Raw genomic sequence first — 19,585 nt, forward strand, 5'->3', positions numbered from 1 at the left:
ACTACGGCTTCCCAGGGCCATGAAGGTACATCCCACCTTCCATGTAGGGAAACTAAAACCATTGAAGGAGAGCGCTAAGGTTCCCACCGCCAAACCCCCTCCGCCCCCCCGGATGATCGATGGAGATCCGGTTTACACAGTCAAGACACTATTGGCTAGTCGGAAAAGGGGTAGAGGGCGACAGCTACTGGTTAACTGGAAGGGTTATGGTCCTGAGGAGCGGCAATAGATTCCTTCCCGCTTCACCATAGATAAAAGCCTCATTCAGGATTTTGACCGCCTCAACTCAGAGGAGCCTGGGCCGTCATGAGCCGTCCCTAGAAGGGGGGGTACTGTCATTTCTAAGAAACTTATAGTGAAAGTTGATTCTTTATGTTAGTTTTGTCATGTCCCTTTGTTCTGTGCTTTATGTTTATTCTCTTAATTAATTCTCCCTCTCATTTCAGGCCTCCACGCTCCCAGTCCCCTTCTGTCTCCTGCGTCCTTGATTATTTTCCCCGCCCTGATTGTTTCCACCTGTGTCCCCTTTACCTGTGTATATATTGTGTTAGCTCCCTCCTGTTCATTGTAAGTTCGTTGTCTCTCTATGACCTACGTTCCTGCTTACCTCACGGATTTCTCACGGATCTATGTTATTGATCACTGTTCTAGTTTTCCTCGAAGGAGTGTTTTTGTTTTCCTTGTTTTCATTACTGTGCAAATCCCAGTAAAGTCTTTATTTTGAAACACTATCCAAGTCTGAGTTTGAGTCGTGCAATTGAGGTCATGCCTCAGAGTTCACTCCTTGACACATGGCGACCAGACAGGGAGAGTGTGCGCTGGTGACATGGGGGTAAGACAGAAAGGAGCTATATTGATGGTTAAGACAGAATCATGACAACATAGCAGTCTAATGTTAATGTACAGACTCCTGTATCCCCCCATATGTATAATGTGTATCAACACTCTTTCTAGTCAATAGTTTACTGATATTTCTTCCATGTTCACTCTGGTGTGTTCAGAGTAAAGAGAGAGAGGGAGAGAGAGAATGTGAGCATGGCGACCAGACAGGGAGAGTGTGCGCTGGTGACATGGAGGTAAGACAGAAAGGAGCTATATTGATGGTTAAGACAGAATAATGACAACATAGCAGTCTAATGTTAAAAGGGACCTATCATGCAAAATGCACCTTTGTATGTCTATTAAACATGAATATGTGTCCCCGGTGCGTCAGGGAACTCACCAAGAGTCAGAAAACACAACCTTCTCTATTTTCCTCCGTGCCCAAATCTCTAAAAAAGGGGCTGCAACGGATCTGAAAAAAACGGATCCAGATTGAGCACCGTCCTGACGTCAGGATGGTGGCGCTACAGCTATTGGGCCAACTCCACCAATCAGGAGGAGACAGCCACGTGCTTTGCCGTTCTAAAGCGCTGGAGAAGCTGTAGTACATTTAAAAAGCCAAAAGATGGTGCTGTTCTCACGGAATCCAAGATGTCAGGCTCAGTGTTAATTTGAGCGAAATGAGGAATGGCTAAAATGCATGATCTGTTTGGTATTTTGAAAAAGAAAAAGTATAAATATGCCTTATATAGGTATGGTCCTACACTATATTATTCAAATATAGCCTGATAGGTCCACTTTAATTTACAGACTCCTGTGTCCCCCCATATGTATAATGTGTATCAACAGTCTTTCTAGTCAATAGTTTACTGATATTTCTTCCATGTTCACTCTGGTGTGTTCAGAATAAAGAGAGAGAGGGAGAGAGAGAATGTGGGCATGGCGACCAGACAGGGAGAATGTGCGCTGGTGACATAGAGGTAAGTCAGAAAGGAGCTATATTGATGGTTAAGACAGAATAATGACAACATAGCAGTCTAATGTTAATGTTAATTTAAGATGAGATCATCCTCATATGTATTTCAGATCATACCATAAAGCAGGGAGAGTGAGTTTGACAATGAGAGAGAGAGCAGCCAGGCAGGCGAAAATGAAGGTACAGGAAAGGAAGGGGAGGAGCTTGGACTTTGCCCAAATCATCCAAATGTGAAAGTCATACCCAGTCAAACCCTATCAAATAGAATACTTTACTTTCAGGAGAAGTGGTTTGAAGGTCATACATGGCTCCATTACAGCCCCTCTGTAAAATGGGTCCTCTGTTTCTATTGTGCTAAATACTTTGCAACACAAAAGTCTAAGCTTGCGTCAAAAGCAGATTCAGCGTTTGTCAAGGCTGGTTTTAACAATTGGAAGAAGGCACTGGAGAAATTTAGTGTGCATAAACACAGCCAGTGTCACAAATTAGCTGTGATGACTAGGATTCAGGAGCCAGAGCCTGTTAATGTGCAACTTTCACGTGAGCTTGAAAGACGGCAGCAACAAGCAAGAAGAAATCTGATTAAGATTGTTGAGGGTGTGAGGTACTTGGCGCGGCAAGGTCTGGCTTTTCGAGGCAATCAGAAGGAGAGTGGGAATTTAAGCCAGCTTCTAAAGTACAAGGCAATGGGCGATGCAGAGCTGACCTCCTGGCTAAAAGGTCCCCTCGATTTCACCAGTCCGGAATTGCAGAACGAACTGTTGAAGGTGATGGCCAATACAATCATCAAAGAAATTGTGTCGGAAATAACATCAATGCCAGTGGTCCAGTTCGCAATTATCATTGATGGCCCCCAAGATATATCAGGAGTTGAACAGGAGTCAATATGTGTGCGCTCTGTAGATGCAGATCTACAACCAAAGGATGGCATGTGATGTGATGACGCGCCTACAGCTTCGTCTGTCTCAACTCCGAGGACAAAACTTATGATGAACTTATGATGGTGCCGCAAACATGGCTGGACGATTGCAGGGAGTACAAGCCATTTTAAGGAAAGAACAACCGCTGGCTGTGTATTGTCACTGTGGTCCCCACTGCGTGAACTTAATTACGCAGGCTGCCTGTGGAGCCTCTCCAATAGTAAGAGATGCAATGGATCTGGTCCATGAATTGGGGGGCTTCTTTAATCAATTTGGCAAGTTCAAGTTGATTTTCCAGAATATCGCAAAATCAGAGCATGGTTCAACTTTCACCTCATTGAAGCCTCTCTGTCCCACCAGGTGGACTGTACGTACCCCTGCCTTACGCTCAGTTCTCAAGCAGTATGATTCAGTGCTGATGGCCCTTGAAGAAATGGCATCATGCAGCTCACCAGAAACTTCCGCCAAGGCCAATGGTCTTCAAGGAACATTTCTTAAAGGGAACACTGTGCTCAGCCTTTTAATGGCTGAAGACCTGATGGGGGATTTGGAGTGCCTGAACACCTCCCTGCAGCTTAGGAAACAGACCGTTTCAGGCATGTTGGAGGCTGTAAACCATGTCAAAACAAGCATGCAGGTCAAACGAACGGAGGAGCATTTTGATGTATTGTTCTCGAAAGCAACTGCTGTGGCAACAAAGTTGGACCTACAACCAATTTAAGATCCCTCATGTCCGCAATCCTACAAAGCGTTACACCGGTCAGGCTGCAGCCCATATCCATCCCGATGCCCAGTCCTACAGAGTCCAATTCTACAATGCCTTGGACACAGTGAATACTCAATTCATAGAGAGGTTTGAACAAGCTGGATTCCACAAGCTGCAGCAGCTTGAAAATGTGCTGCTACAAGGAGACATGGACAAGGTGGTAGAAGACTATCCTGAATTGAATTCCAGACTACTGCAGGTGCAGCTGGCCATGTTTGGGGCTAATTACACCTATGAAACAAGCTCAGATGTTGCTAGCATTATTCGGGAAATGGTGCCAGAGGTGAGAGGTCTCTTCGGTCAGGTGGAAGCTTTAGTAAGGCTTCTGTTGGTCGTCCCTGCCTCTTCTGCAGAGCCTGACAGGAGTTTTAGTGCCCTGAGGAGGCTTAAGACATGGCTTAGATCATCGATGAGTCAAACGAGGCTGAATAATGTGGCCATATGTCATGTGCACCAGAAGAAACTGGACAGACTGGACCTTGAAGGAATATGCCAGTCTTTTATCAGTGCCAACGATAAGCGCAAAAAAGCTTTTGGGTCCTTTACTTGAGGGTTGGGCTTTTTGGGCGGGTGTCTGGGAGGAAGTTGGGGGTCTTTTTGATTTTGAATGAGCGGCAAGCAGCTAGTGCGAGTCGTGGCTGTAAAACAAAAGGGCAATAAAGTGTTCCTGTTTCTACTGAAATTGCGTGGCAGAGACCTTTCTATGGATTGAAATGCTTTAATGTGATTATGGTTATAGTTGTACTTTATTCATCCCTAATCTCTGGCATTACAAACAACAAAACAAGAAAAGCTAAACTAGATAAAATAGGGCGATGTAATACAATGCACAATTAGACATTATGGTAAAAATATTTTGACCAGTTAAGCCCCAAGCCTGTTTTTCAGGTCTCAGGTTTGAAAATGACATTCCCAGAACAATTGACTATATTTTCACTTCTAAAAATGGTTAAAGAGCATCTTGCAGGTTTTTATTTTTTCTACATTTATGCTTAAACTTGCTTGAAAATTACAATTAAAAAAGTGAATGCAGGATTTTATATGTTTTACGAGACATAAGGGCAGGAATTCAGAGGGAAAGGAGCAATTTTGAGCTCTGCTCTTAAAAACGGCTTTTTTTTAAGGTCATACGTCAAACGCGTCATATTACATCACGCAGGGGACACATCTCCGCTGTCTGACCGTGGTTATAGTAGAGTTGCGTTGAGTAGAGCGGTTGTGTTTTAAGGAGCTGGTATTTTTCGGTAGTTTTACATTGTATTTCACCATTTGTAATCATGGTGCAGTATTGTGTTTGTGCAGGTTGCACAAATACCAGCCTGTCAGGACATCGAGTCCACAGTAAAAAGGACCGGAGCTAGCGTTCGTTCCTGGGTGCGTTATGCATCCACCTCCCTGCAGCACATACTCTGTGTCGAAACTAGCATTGGGATCCATGTTTATTAATACGTTACACCGGCCGCTCTCCCCCTTGTGTCCCCCGTGTTACGTCACACGCGGGAGGTCACGTGCCGAGGCTTTTTTATGCGGAAGTGAACATTTCTTACAAAAACGACGCCAGATGTCACTGTAATGTATATTTATGTATATTTTTTTGAAAATCTAGTGTATTCATCATTTTCCTACACATTTATTCAAAGGTGTCTTTAACCTGGAAGTTGCTCTTTAAATGAATAATCTTTTTTCTCAAAGCAATGATAAACCTGTGAGTTGGATGTAGAAAAAGTCAGAATCAATATAGATGTTTTTAGAGTAAATTCAGATTGAACATAGTAAAAAAATGTAAATGATAGTGTCTGTGCAAAAAATAAACCATTACTTATTGTGAAAACCACCCTTGAATGATGGGATAGTAGACTAAAAGCTTTAGGAATCCAAACTATAACATATAATAAGTACCCTGTATCAAGATTGATGCAAAACAAGTACCGTAATTTTCGGACTATAAGCCGCGCCTTTTTCCCCATTTTTCGACGCTGCGGCTTATATAACGGTGCGGCTAATCTATGGATTTTTACAGCTAACGGCCAACACCTTTAACTCTATGGGCTTTATGGCCGGTCCGCGGACCCCCACCTTTAAGCGGCGGGTTCCAGCAGGAAAAGCTGGAGGCCGGAAAAGAGTGAGACAGGTAGCGCGCAAAAGTAAAAGTGGAACCGAGAGTGGTATGCCGCTGCTGCGGCTCATATTCAGTTGCGCTTTATAGTCCGAAAATTACGGTATTTCCAAGGCACACTTTTATATGATCATTATAGTTATACAACATAACAGAATAAAAGGTATGAAATCATTCCAACTCATACTACAGTTTAAAAAGGGAGTGATTAGTAAAATATGCATAAAGAAAAAGTAAATCTGTCCAGTTCTGTTTCACATGGGTGTTGTTGAGATGTATCCATAGATTTAGTCCCTAATGATGCTCTCAAAGTGCACCAGATTGATGCTTTTAACTTCAACATTTAAAAACAAATCTTCCAGGGGGAGCATGCCCCCGGACCCCCCTAGAGGAGGTTAGGTCCCCCGCCCGCCCACACCCCCCTTTAAATTGTCCCACCCACATTGAGGATGTTTCCTACACCCATGCCTGAGACACAGTTTCGTGACTATTGTTGTGTTTTGCCCCCATGGGCAGGGGCATGGGGTTTAACAGGTTTTAAAGTATCCAATGTGTTATTGATTTTTTATGTATTTTCCTTTAGAATGGCAGGAAATTAGTATTCAAATTATTTTTATTGAATTTTCGGTCCCCCCCAATGTTGACTCCATGAATACGGCCCTGGTTTAACACATGGGTTGCAGTCGGATAATCCAAAAATCAGCTCCTAACGTCTAACCCTATCGTCTATTCCTTGACCTCTGAGTTAAACGTCACGGGGTTAAGGGATAGTGAATAGGAGAATTCAAAAGGACTTAGGAGAAGAGACTGCGGTACTTTAGAGAATCCGAATGTACTTTCACTATCCAACGTGTGTATGATGCGCCAGCAGACGTCATAAATGTGCGTCTGCTGCTGTGGGGAAACTATGGAAACTACAGTTTTCTATACAGCGGACTACAACATGGATGTTTAATAAGAACGAGGGACTACTGTAAACTCATATAGAGACTCTGCACCATGCTCTGATGCTGTTGCTTTATGCTTTATGAACATGGACAACAGAGAAACATATTCTTCATGACCAAAGTTGGAATTGAAATAAAAAAGGAAAGTGAAACTTATTCTCGTCACCCTCTCCCTCCGGTCCATATTAATACAAATGATCCCAATATGTATGATTGTATGAAAAGATCTATTAATCTTTTAAAAGTTGAACAAACCCCACACAGCTCAGTAAAGGCAGTGAAATGTTGACTTTATTTGATCATTTCAGTAAAAACTAACGTTCATATTTCTCTTTTTGATTATAATACTGATGAACTTTCAGACAAAGCACTTTGGCAAGTTGCCACCTACGTTTTAAAATGCTTAATAAGCACCGTAACTTTCATGATATCATTTCTCTGTCATAATCGGTTGTTTCCGTGAACGGCCGAATGTTGTGTGACGCAAATGCTGTGGTTGCAAGGCATTGTGGGACAGCATTTTCTCCTCTCCTTTTGGTGAGGGAGGTCCAGTGGTTCCTAAGCTAAAGGATGTTATAAAGGAAGTTTCAATCCTCCTTTCCTATCATCTAGAGCAGGGGTCAGCAACCTTTTTGATATGTGCCATTTATAAAAACAAAATGTGATCAGTGTGCCAAATCCACATTAAGATCACTATGACTCGCGCATGCACGTGCACGGTTGTGGCATGACCACCCAAACAGAAAGATATGGACACAAGATGTGTCCAAATGTATTTAGTTTCCTATCCATGTGAACATGATTTAAGTGGGGGGTGGACCTCACATCCTGTAGGGGGGTCCGGGGGGCATCATTACACAGAACCTTTATCTGGACAAATATCCATCATGAAGTCTGAAGCAAGCATGGTATCCCATATAAGATCATAGAAGTGACGGTGGTGCAGGGGCAAATAAGCATCTACCAATCAGAGGGAGTGCAGTTCAATCCAACTCCCTGCAGTCAGGGCGTATCTTGCCCAAGGACACTTGGGCAAGATACTTAACCCCAATTGCTCCTGTAGACAAGTCTATGGTGTTGAAGTGCATTTGTCCTTACTTGCCATTCTAAGCAGTCTCTCGTGTGGCTCACGTCATGATGAATAATTGTATATTCCGGAGTTGGGGTATTTAGAATCTGTACCAGTCAATCTGGTATGAGTGCCAGTTAGAGTTGGCCATTTGTGCTCATTAATCCTAACGTAGCCTGTTCCTGTGTGTTGTGGCAGCAGCATCATGTCAGTGAACCCTCCGAGCAGCAATGACGCCTGCCTCAGCATCGTGCACAGCCTCATGTGCCACAGGCAGGGCGGGGAGAACGAGGGCTTCGCCAAGCGGGCCATCGAGAGCCTGGTGAAGAAGCTGAAGGAGAAGAAGGACGAGCTGGACTCGCTCATCACCGCCATCACAACCAACGGCGTACATCCCAGCAAGTGTGTGACCATCCAGAGGACGCTGGATGGACGGCTGCAGGTATAGGTGCTCCTCTAACACACAGCAGCAACAATTACATATCACTGTTGTTATCATTTATTCTAGGTTTCTTCCTTCTGCGAATGCAATTATAATTTTCTTAAATTAGGATTTTCACAGTTTAATTTGCATTGTCATTTTCCATTCAAATCGTATTCAATGTTCAGAGCTGTACGGGTTGCCTGTGCAAGTCTTGTTAGTTGTAATGGCAAACATTTTGGCACTGAAAAGTACATATTGTTTTGGGTTTGTGATATTCTTATATTATTGTATTTTTCATGTTTTAAAGGGGCCCTATTATTCTTTGGGGGGTGTTTCCTCTCTTGTAGTGTGAGCTATAGGGTTTTGTGCATGTTATTATGTCTGCAAAGGCAAAAATGGCCTGAAATGCCTCCATTGGACTCCTTTGTTTACTTCCATAACATAGAGACATCACTATGGAACAGAGCCAGCCAGCTAACCAATCAGAGAGACTGGGCTCTGGTTTCAGACAGAGGGTGAAAAGAGGTGCAGCAGAACAGGCAGTATGAGAGAAATAAAGAGCTTTTTGAACGTTAAAGAATGGAATGATGTGATATTAGAGTACTAATATGAATCAGAAAATTAGCATTAAAGGGCCCCTTTAATAGGATTATGTTATATCACTTCTGAATGGCAGGCTTTTTTCAATTGAAGATATAACGTTACTGTATTTCTGATGAGTATGATGGAGGCTAACATGATGCTGTGATCTCTACTCAGGTGGCGGGGAGGAAAGGTTTTCCTCACGTCATTTATGCACGGTTGTGGCGCTGGCCCGACCTCCACAAAAATGAACTCAAGCATGTCAAGTTCTGCCAGTACGCCTTTGACCTGAAGTACGACAACGTCTGCGTCAACCCCTACCACTACGAGAGGGTGGTGTCGCCTGGCATCGGTACGTCAGCTTCATACTTCTCAGGTTCTGCTCTCTGATTTAGCACTAGCAAAAATGTATTATTCTCACCCCGACTTTTTGTTGTTTCTGATGCATGATAGTGACGTTTTGATCTCACGTATTTCTGTCTTCTCTCACAGTTGGTCTCAGCCTTCAAAACACAGGTGAGCCTCATACCACTGCACCACATCATGATTACTGCAAACTACCATGTCTTCTTTCAAACTGTACCTGCCTGTACAACGATTAGGCCAAGGATTGTTTTAAAGGATCAGTGTGTAATGTGAAATGGAATATAGGAAATTATAAAAATTGAGGATTACATTGAATTCCTCTTTGATGGTCACACACATGCACATTGCACACACAGTGAAATCTTCATTTAACCCACCCTAGTATAAGGAGCCCTGGTCAGCTACTATACAGCGCCTTGGAAGCAGTGTGAAGAGACTTGGTGCAATGCTCCAGGGCAGTAGTCAGGAGATGAACTGGCACCTCTCAAAGTACAAATCTACTCTCCATGCTTGGTCCTTTCTGGGACTTCAACCAGCAACTCTTCGCTTCACAAGCCCAGTCCCTACAGACTTTAGCTACATTCGCTCCAAAGTAATGAATGTTATATTCAGAATTATGTTTTCATTAGTCAATAATCACCTGAAAGTAGGAGTTGTGTTTTTCTCAACTCTACAGAAGGAGCCATGTGAAACGGCAGTCACAACGTTGTTTGAAATCTGCAACTGCAAAGCTAGATGCCGCCAAATCTTGCACATTGTCACTTATAGTCAACACTTTGTATGCAGTCATTGCATTTGTTACAGCTACTGTTTTATGCTTTCATTGCTTTAACATTTTAGTAAATAAGTAAGTAAGTAAGTAAAGGAGCAAGTAGCAAGGTTGTCATATATATGTATATACACAGTACATGTGTACATTTTACTCCTATAAATATATTTTAAAGTTTTAGTTACTTTACAGATTCAGATTATTAGCTATTAAAAAATACATTTCAATTCATAAATAAACATTGACATATAATTATAGGTTAGCTTATCCAGCATCAGTATACATCCTTATTCAAATCAGCTCCAGTTTTAGCAGCAGTGGTACACACATTAATGTATCAATATTCATAATCCAATAATCCAAATGTATTATTCCAAAATAGGCCATGACGCATAGTCTTACTTTTGGTACTTTAATAACAAATGTCTTATTCATATTTAGAATTTTACTTAAGAAATACTTTTAGCTTAAGTAATACTAAACTAGAATGACTAAATACTAAAGCCTTTTTCTCTCATGCACTCTGTCATGAATGTGATGGCCTTGTGTGAATAAGCTATCAAGCCAAGTATGAACTGAATGCTGTCATAACATAACGACTACAATAGTGCTGGGTTAAATGGTATGATCCTTTAGAAGCTTTCCTCTCTGTGTGACCAGAACAGGGCGAATGTCACACAATGCCACCAGATTTCAGATTGACATGGTTAGACCTACTTCTGATTATAGACTAACCAAACTGAGAGTGCTGCATCTATGCTTTCATCATTGACCACACTGAACATGTTTTATTTAGTTCATTTGATTTATATATTATCTTAAGACTTTCACACAACATCTTATCATGTCAGTACACCATATCATGTTATCATTGATTATCATAAACAATGATGGTTTGGCCCCTTCAGTGATTTCGTGGTGAAAAAGGACATATATTGAGATATTGAGCACCAATGAAATCGTCTGATAACTTTATGTCCAACACACTGCTGTACAGCGTAGTGACTGTCCCTCATGCCCGATAGCAGCAGCCGGCGGCGGCCTGATCAAAGAGGAGTACATCCATGACTGCATACAGATGGACCTCCCGCCTGGCATGCCTCTGTCTGACCACCAAGCAGCCCTGAAGCTCCCTCCTGCAGACCTCTACGGGCAGCCACAGCTCTCCTCTGAGCCCCATGGACCCCCACCCGTTACCAGATACAACCTGCCTGTCTCACCCAAAGGTCAGCTCCTCATTATCATCATTCTGTGTTTACTATCACATGGTTAACAAAGACTGGCAGAGCCTCCTCCCAGCATTTCATCTAAAAAAGGCACCCAGCACTATTTGTTATGTTTTTATAACAATCATATCTTGATATAATAGAAGAGAGCAGCGCTACGTCACTGCCTGGCAAATTGCTGGCCGCTTCCTCTTTCCGATGAAAACAAAGAATCTGCACTTAGCGGATATAATAGTTTTATCATCCTTAAAAGCTGCTGTGTGGTGTATTGAACATCAAACAAAGAAACATTTTCAGATTTTCTTTACACACGTATTGGACATATGGATGTTCACAAGAGAAACGGATCTGTACAATCTGTAAATGTTTTGGACTTTGCCACCTGAGGGTTGATGTGTGATGATGTGTAGCTGCTGCCAGCTGCGGGGGGGAGTCAGCCTGACTCTGTGTGCTCTGCTCTCCCTCAGTGTCCGGCTCCGGCTCCATGCTGCCTCTGCAGGGGGGCCACCCTGACGGACGGCTCCAAACGCCATCTCCACAGGCTCAGGGCATGACCCCGGCTCCACGACCTCTGACCCCGACCCAACCCACTCCTCAGCAACAGGCTGGCCAGCAACCCTCACAGCCCCCCCACCCACAGCAACCCTCCCTACCTCCTTCTCACTCGCATGGACAGAACGGGTACAGCAGCAATAAACACTCTCAGAGCCAGGCGGCCTTCCACAGTGAGTCCACACACACACACACACACACACACGCACACGCACACGCACACGCACACACTAACATACAGTACATACAAGGATATATTGTCATATTTATATCTGACTTCTCACTTTACACAGACTTAAATAGACAAATACTGAATATGATGATAATAAAATTGGTTTTTGTTGCAGTCTTAAATTGTATAAGTAATTGTATTTTTCCGCTCATGGACATAGAAAACGAAATGTATGTATGTAATCATTACATGCATACACAAGCAGTGAGGCGACACGTTTCAAAGTGAAACAGATTGGATTATTTTACTCACTTAAGGGCAACTCTTAAATATTGAAAGTCTTTTTTTCATAATCAATAATAAAGTGGGGAATAAAGGAACATCGTAAACTGTTGCAATGTACTTGGATGAACACTGCACCTGAGCTGTGGTGGAATATTCTTTTATGCTGGAATTTTCCTAAATGAGTGAAATGAAGTATCTCTGTCTGCACCATGAAGAGCTGGTGCAGTTGTCTAAATGCTAAGCAAAGCTGCTTCCTTTCTGATGTATTTTTAACTGAAGTCAAATCTACTTTTACCAAAGGAAATATGTTGCCTTAACCACAATTCCTTATGGCAGCTAAATCTAAAGTGGTAGTCATGACATCCTATCACTATCCTGTTCAAATGTACACTTTTTGTTGTTTCTGAGTAGGTGTGATGTGTTTTGGACACTGAAATTGTTCAGGATAGATGTATCACTGTTCTCATTTTATGAATAAAGTTGCATGAAAATCACAAAACTAAAACATGTGTCCACCATGGTGTTGGAGTCGGGAGGAGCTGATAATTTATTCCGGGAAATTACTCAGACCTACTTATTGACTTAAAAGAAGTTATTGAGTCTATGTAAGTGTACTGCTTGGCTCAGATCCACCAACGTCAGCAAGATCTCACCTCTATTAACTCCCCGAAGAACCAGGTTCAATTAACTGCTGTTTCAATTCAGACAACTCTCTTAAATCTGTTTCAGCGATCCCGAAGGATTTTGATATCAGTAAATGAGGTGTGGCCCTACCTAAGTGTGAGTGTGGCAGGGTGCAATCTTACCTTTGAAGCAGGAGAGGAGAGCGCAGATGCCTTTTAAGTTGTCCCAATCCAAAAGGTGGGACCAGTTTATTTGAAGAAAAATAGGTCCAAACTAATACAGGCTTTTTACCTTCTCTCTTTACAACATTATAATCATACTAAACATATCTTGCTGGGGTTATTTTTCTAATCTAAAACCTTAATTCATAGTTCACCCATTAAAGTCTTCCGACAAAATCCAAAAGGAATTTCCTCGTGGTGGCGAAGGTTCTCTAATTAGTTCTGAAATCCCGACACATTTAAGAATGATTGGTTTAAGAATTTCAACTCATTTAAGAATGGTAGGTTTAAGAATTCCAACACATTTAAGAATGGTAGGTTTAAGAATCCCAACACATTTAAGAATGGTAGGTTTAAGAATCCCAACACATTTAAAGAATGATTGGTTTAAGAATCCCGTTCAAAACTTTCATCTAAACCATTCCCTCAGCATTCAATACACAGAGATTTAATCAATAGTTACCAAGTTAGAGAGAACCTTACCGAGAACAAAAACCCAGCTCTGAGGGCCAGAGGTTTTTACCGGGAGAGAGTATACCAGGGGAACCCCTCCCCCTCTCTCTCTCTTGCTCCCTCTCCGCCAGTGTCTTTATGCTAAAAAAACAGGATATAAAAACCTAAAGACACCTCCTCCATACCCATATTTGCTGAAACTGGGCATGGCCTCTGATGTACAGGACTGGACATGACCAGACATATTCTATGGCTATTTCATAAGAAACACCTTCCCAGGCTTATGTAACAAAAGTTCATGACCCCTACTCTGCAGGACTTGCAAAATATTATTCTCGGCTATGACAAAACCACCTTTTTGGGGCCTCAGTGTGTTTCTTCTTGAGTCAGGAGCCCCCCTCCCTGTGTACTGCTGTGAGGGAAGAGGGAAGAAACTGTCTCTCCTCTTATCAGTGACACCCATAAACCATTATAGGCCTTACACTCAACTTAACAAACCACTTTGTTTATACTGTAAATATAGAAAATCATAACATATGAAACATTTTTATTGTGGGTTATTCAAGAATATAATTGATTAATTTTCGTTTTAAGTATTCATCCTAATATGGAGATCTCAACAATGGTGTAGGAGCAGTAGGATTTTTTTTAGCACCAGGGTTGTTCTGTTGTTCATGAGTTCACCTTCACGTTTCCTCGTCCTAATAATGTTTTTAATCAAACTGCAGGACAAGGGGCTTTTTTGACTGTTCACCCGCAGCCCTGACCATTTGTCTCTTCCTGTCATTCAGCAGTGTGGACCGGCAGCAGCACAGCCTCCTACACTCCTATAGGACCCCAGCAGAATGGGCAGGGTCACCAACAACCCCCCCTCCATCATGCCAACCACCACTGTAAGATATTGTGTCCTTCCAAACATGATGTTCACTGTCTTTCTGTGGCTCTCACATGCTCCTTTTCAGGTGCTGTATCTTATGTGAAGTCTGTTATCTATAGCAAACTGATCTCCCCATGGTGATTTATCTGATCTGATTGATTTAAGTCTTTGTTTCCTCTCCGTTCATGTCCCTTAGCCTTTTTCTCATTTTAGCTGTGTTTTGTGGTTTTACTTTTATTTAAGTACATTGTAGGAAATTAGCTATATGAGTAAAGTGTATTATTAATATTGTATGATTACCAAAAATTACTTTTTCAAGTCTGACATATAGAGAATTACATTTATTTCAAAGTTACTCTATGAAGTGTTAATGTGGTGCAACAAGGTTGTAGTGCAAATATAGTCCCTGTATAACTCCTAAAGTATCCTGTATGCCTGTGAGACATACATGCTCACTCCCGCACTATTCACAAGTATCCACTTCAAGTTTAACGTGTATGTACAGCTTTGTTTTATTTTACTTCACACCAATGTTCTTATCCTTCTGCTTTCAGGGTCCCAGCATCATGGCACCACCTCTTTCCCTCCATCTGTGTCCAACCACCCAGGTTAGAGATGATCACTGTTATCTGTCAATGCTAGGCTCATATACACAACTGTCGACCATGGAAAAGCTGATGCACTCTAGGTTGTAAGCATAGGTGGCGCGTGAGGCTCAGGTTTGGGAAGGCTAAATCACTTTTTTTACCTGACGCTGCCCACCTCCGGCGTCTATAGAAAAGAGATCAACTCAGTGAAAGCACCGCCTGCTGACCAATCAGAGCTCAGTGTGCAGAGTTTAAATCTATCAAGTCATATTACAGGATAAAGGAAATACAGTTTAAACTGCCGTATGCAGAGAAGACGACGACGTGTCACACTTATCATTCATATCACATCATCAATCAAATCATCGATCATATAATATCATAATATATCATATATTTCCTTATCTGAGTCAGCTTCTCGAGCCGTATCTGGCCGTGCAACACTTACAGTGTCACATAGCCTACTGTATGCAGAAGTATTATTTTAAGCAACACATTAAGTTGACGAAACACTCAACTCAAATGTAATTAAAGTCAGATCACTCGTGTCTTAGATGAGGCAGTGATATCATAAACCTGTTAATGTAGGCCTACGCATTCAAACACTCGGTAGTTTATGTATTTTTAACCAGCTGTTCTGCATTCACCTTGCATGTGCAACAATGTTGCTTTTATCCTGGATAAAGTTTTTGAGTCATGGATGGAAGTATAACTTCTTCATATTTGTCTAATATTATAGTTCCAATATTATAGTTTCATTTTCATTAATGAAGTATTTCGCTGCGCTGTCAGTACGCTTGTCCATGTTTGTGATTGGTCAAATGTTGCTAGCCCCGCCCCTTGAACGCGCTCTCCGCTGGACAGAGAAACCCTGGGTTGATTTACTGAGTTGATAACCAGCGTCGTAGGACCGCTTAGCGAGATCTCGTTTGTTAGGGTTAGTTAAGATAAATCAAATATATCCAGGGTCTGTTGAACTGGCTTCACAGTGCTGCATAGCAGCGCTAATGTCAAAGACATCAACATTATACATTATATTTTTATTTTACCAGGATGCAGTGACACAAATATTTGAGAAGGCTTAGCCTTCCCTAGCCTACAGTACCCACCACCCCTGGTTGAGGTTTTAAGAGGATGTATAATCTTTATTTGTACATTTATTCGAGTATCTGCTATGATTCATATGTCTGCTGCAGAATGCGTAACATCTGGGCTCAAAGCTGTCAGGACCCTGACTCCCTGTGTGCCCTGTTTGATTGCAGGACCAGAGTTTTGGTGCTCCATCTCCTACTTTGAAATGGACGTTCAGGTGGGGGAGATGTTCAAGGTGCCCTCCAGCTGCCCGGTGGTCACCGTGGACGGTTACGTCGACCCGTCAGGAGGAGACCGCTTCTGCCTCGGCCAGCTGAGCAACGTCCACCGCACAGACGCAAGTGAAAGAGCCAGGTGTGTACATTACACTGTAAGAAACGTACCATGAAATTCACAGTATGTAACTGGCAGCAACTGTAAAATGAATTACAGTAATGCCCCTTTCACACCAACGCGTTTTGAGCTCTGGCTCGGAGCTGGAGCCTGAAAGTACAGTTTTTTCCTGTTCACACTCTTAGCTCCGGAATCCAGTTCACTTCCAGCTCCAAAAAATTGTCGGTCTAGTGGCAAGAGCTTCGGAGCTAAAAGGCGGCGTCGCTTACGTCGAGGCGTGCAGGAAACTAAACCCACCTCCCCTGAACATGGGTCGACTGAAGAGTCTCGTCATGCCTGCCTACAAGCAGTAGTGCTGAGCAAAGTGACTAGAAGGCAACCACACACTTTATAAAGTCAGGCAAGACTAACCAGGCTTCGTGTGATTCTGTTTATTTGCGCCTTACTTTGACCATCCGTTTGCTGTTATTGATCATTGTGGAGAGCAGGCAGACGTTTTGTTTTGTATTATACACTGAACAAAAATATAAATGCAACACTTTTGTTTTTGCTCCCATTTTTCATGAGATGAACTCAAAGATCTAAAACATTTTCTATATACACAAAATAACCATTTCTCTCAAATATTGTTAACAAATCTGAAAGAATCTGTGATAGTGAGCACTTCTCCTTTGCCGAGATAATCCATCCCACCTCACAGGTGTGGCATATGAAGATGCTGATTAGACAGCATGATTATTGCACAGGTGTGCCTTAGGCTGGCCACAATAAAAGGCCACTCTGAAACGTTCAGTTTTGCTTTATTGGGGGGGTCTGGGGGGGGTCCGAAAACCCTAGGGTTAAACCCTAACCCTAACCCTAACCCTAACATGTCACCCATCTCCTTCGCATAGAGTTGATCAGGTTGTTGATTGTGGCCTGTGGAATGTTGGTCCACTCCTCTTCAATGGCTTTGCGAAGTTGCTGGATATTGGCAGGAACTGGAACACGCTGTCGTATACGCCGATCCAGAGCATCCCAAACATGCTCAATGGGTGACATGTTAGGGTTAGGGTTAGGGTTTAACCCTAGGGTTTTCGGACCCCCCCAGACCCCCCCAATAAAGCAAAACTGCACGTTTCAGAGTGGCCTTTTATTGTGGCCAGCCTAAGGCACACCTGTGCAATAATCATGCTGTCTAATCAGCATCTTGATATGCCACACCTGTGAGGTGGTATGGATTATCTCGGCAAAGGAGAAGTGCTCACTATCACAGATTCTTTCAGATTTGTGAAAAATATTTGAGAGAAATGGTTATTTTGTGTATATAGAAAATGTTTTAGATCTTTGAGTTCATCTCATGAAAAATGGGAGCAAAAACAAAAGTGTTGCATTTATATTTTTGTTCAGTGCAGCAGCTATCGGATGGAATCAATACATAGGCTGCACAGGTTGTCATGTCCGACTATCACAAGTAGAATCATAATGAAAAATACGCCGGTAAAATGTGCCTGTAGAAAACGGCTTATGCCACAATAGGATAGCAATAGCAAGTAGTCAGTTTACCTTCGGTTGCTATGCTAACATCACCCATTTTATACCAGAGACACTTTAATAACAGCGTTGTGATGCCAAACAGCGTCAATTCAGACTGACACACATTCACTTAAGGGGAACTGGGGATATGTATCAGCTGCTTGTGTGACAGTCGGACAGTGAATACTTTAGAGAGGCCGCTCTAAAGTATTAGCTAACCCGGAGCTAACGGGAGAATAAACTCCAGTGGACGAGCAGCACTGCAGCGGTCGGTAAATGCCGCTGAAACACATTAATAAACAATTAACCACGGCACTCTGGAGAAAAGTATAAGCTTGGAGAAGTCGTTATTTTATTTAATCTGACTTCGTATGATTAAAAGCAGCACGATCTTCGACCCAACGCAGTCCCCAGTTGTTGTTGTTGTTGTGAGCGCTGTTGGGGAGCAAATCAGCGATGTAAACGATGAAGTCATGACGCAGCAGCGGCAGCACAAGTCGGGCTCTGGGCGGTGTGAACAGAGCGGGAGCAGAAAAGGGAAACCGGAGCTGAACCAGAAAAGCTCTAGCTCGGAGCTAGAAAGGGAAAAGCGCTGGTGTGAAAGCCGCATTAGTAACTTGTCAATTGCTGCCAGTTAAATACTGTAAAGGTAATCACAGTATTTACACGTTTTTATTTACAGTAACAGTGTACAATGAAACACAGTAACTTCCAAGTACTTTATTTGTGTTTACGGTAAGTGTTTTAACTGTAAAATGAAACACAGTAAATAGCAAGTACTTTATTTGGTATTACAGTAGTAGTATTATAGCTTTAAAATGAAACACAGCAACTTCCAAATACTGTATTTGTGTTTACGGTACTAGTGTTTTAACTGTAAAATTAAACACAGTAATATTTAATTACTTTATTTTTTGTTACAGCAGTAGTGTTATAGCTGTAAAATAAAACACAGTAATTTACAAGCATTGCATTTTTGTTTAAGGTAATAGTATTTTAACTATAAAATAAAACACTGCCATTTAAAAAGTACTGTATTTTTGTTTCGGGTAATAGTGTTTCAACTGTAAAATAGAAACTTTAATGCTATCATTTTAAGTTACAGTATCAGTATTGTAACTGTAAAACAATTTATTATAGTATACTTCATGTCATGCTTGTAATTTACAGATTACCAGAAATTCTTGACAATTTTAAAGCTCACCAATAACTGCAGGGAGACAGCAAACACATTTTAACAATGTATTCTTAATTGTTGAACGGTATCAAGATCATGTATTATCTTGTGCTAAATGATCAATATTTTCATCCATAAAACAATCTATATTAATATCCAAAAACATGGAGATTGCATTTTTAAAACAGTGGCAATAACAAATCAACACAAAAAATAGGAAGCCATTTCTTCTGCCAAGCCATTTTAGAGACGTGCTGTAGTAAAAAAGGTGTCACGACCTCGACACAAACTGGAGAACCCAAATGCACGACCCAGAGACAGTCTTGAATGTAACAAACATTTTCTTTTTAATGTCATTGAACAGAAAATCCCTCTTAACAAAGTAAGTACTGGAATAACAAAAAAAAACGCTCACAAGGAGGAAAAAACTAAGCATAACAAAAAGAGAACTTAAGATAAACTTAAACTAACAAAACAACAAAACCTGACATGAGTGAAAACGATCCTCTCTTTGCTGAGACTTGGCACGACCACACGTGGGAACAAACTGACACAGAAAAGGGGAAGACAGGACTATTTAAACATGAGGTGAGTGGGAACAGGTGGAAACAATCAGGGGCGGGGCAGACACTGACGATGGCGGGAAAACACAAAGGGAAGAAGTAACATGGCCTGAAATGAGAGACAAGAGGTAAGTACAAAATGAAACAGGAA

The 19,585-nt window shown here is 41.9% G+C and overlaps 1 protein-coding gene across 9 annotated transcripts in view; it reads left to right on the forward strand.

Annotated features, from left to right (window-relative positions):
• The window catches only part of smad10a (SMAD family member 10a), a 57,015-nt gene that overhangs the window by 17,658 nt on the left and 19,772 nt on the right, over window positions 1-19,585 (forward strand). For 3 of the 9 annotated variants that reach the window (XM_079654914.1, XM_079654921.1, XM_079654913.1), the window contains 8 exons: window positions 7,815-8,058; window positions 8,800-8,974; window positions 9,115-9,138; window positions 10,783-10,983; window positions 11,451-11,708; window positions 14,082-14,183; window positions 14,722-14,775; window positions 16,017-16,200. In XM_079654914.1, coding sequence (XP_079511040.1) covers window positions 7,815-8,058; window positions 8,800-8,974; window positions 9,115-9,138; window positions 10,783-10,983; window positions 11,451-11,708; window positions 14,082-14,183; window positions 14,722-14,775; window positions 16,017-16,200 — 1,242 coding nt within the window. Of the gene's footprint in view, window positions 1-1,627; window positions 1,803-1,908; window positions 1,979-7,814; window positions 8,059-8,799; window positions 8,975-9,114; window positions 9,139-10,782; window positions 10,984-11,450; window positions 11,709-14,081; window positions 14,184-14,721; window positions 14,776-16,016; window positions 16,201-19,585 lie in introns of those variants that run through there. The other 6 variants (XM_079654919.1, XM_079654916.1, XM_079654920.1 and 3 more) reach the window with 5 other exon arrangements.

This window comes from Notothenia rossii (genome assembly GCF_949606895.1).
Source record: "Notothenia rossii genome assembly, chromosome: 10".
Classification (NCBI taxonomy): Eukaryota; Metazoa; Chordata; class Actinopteri; order Perciformes; family Nototheniidae; genus Notothenia; species Notothenia rossii.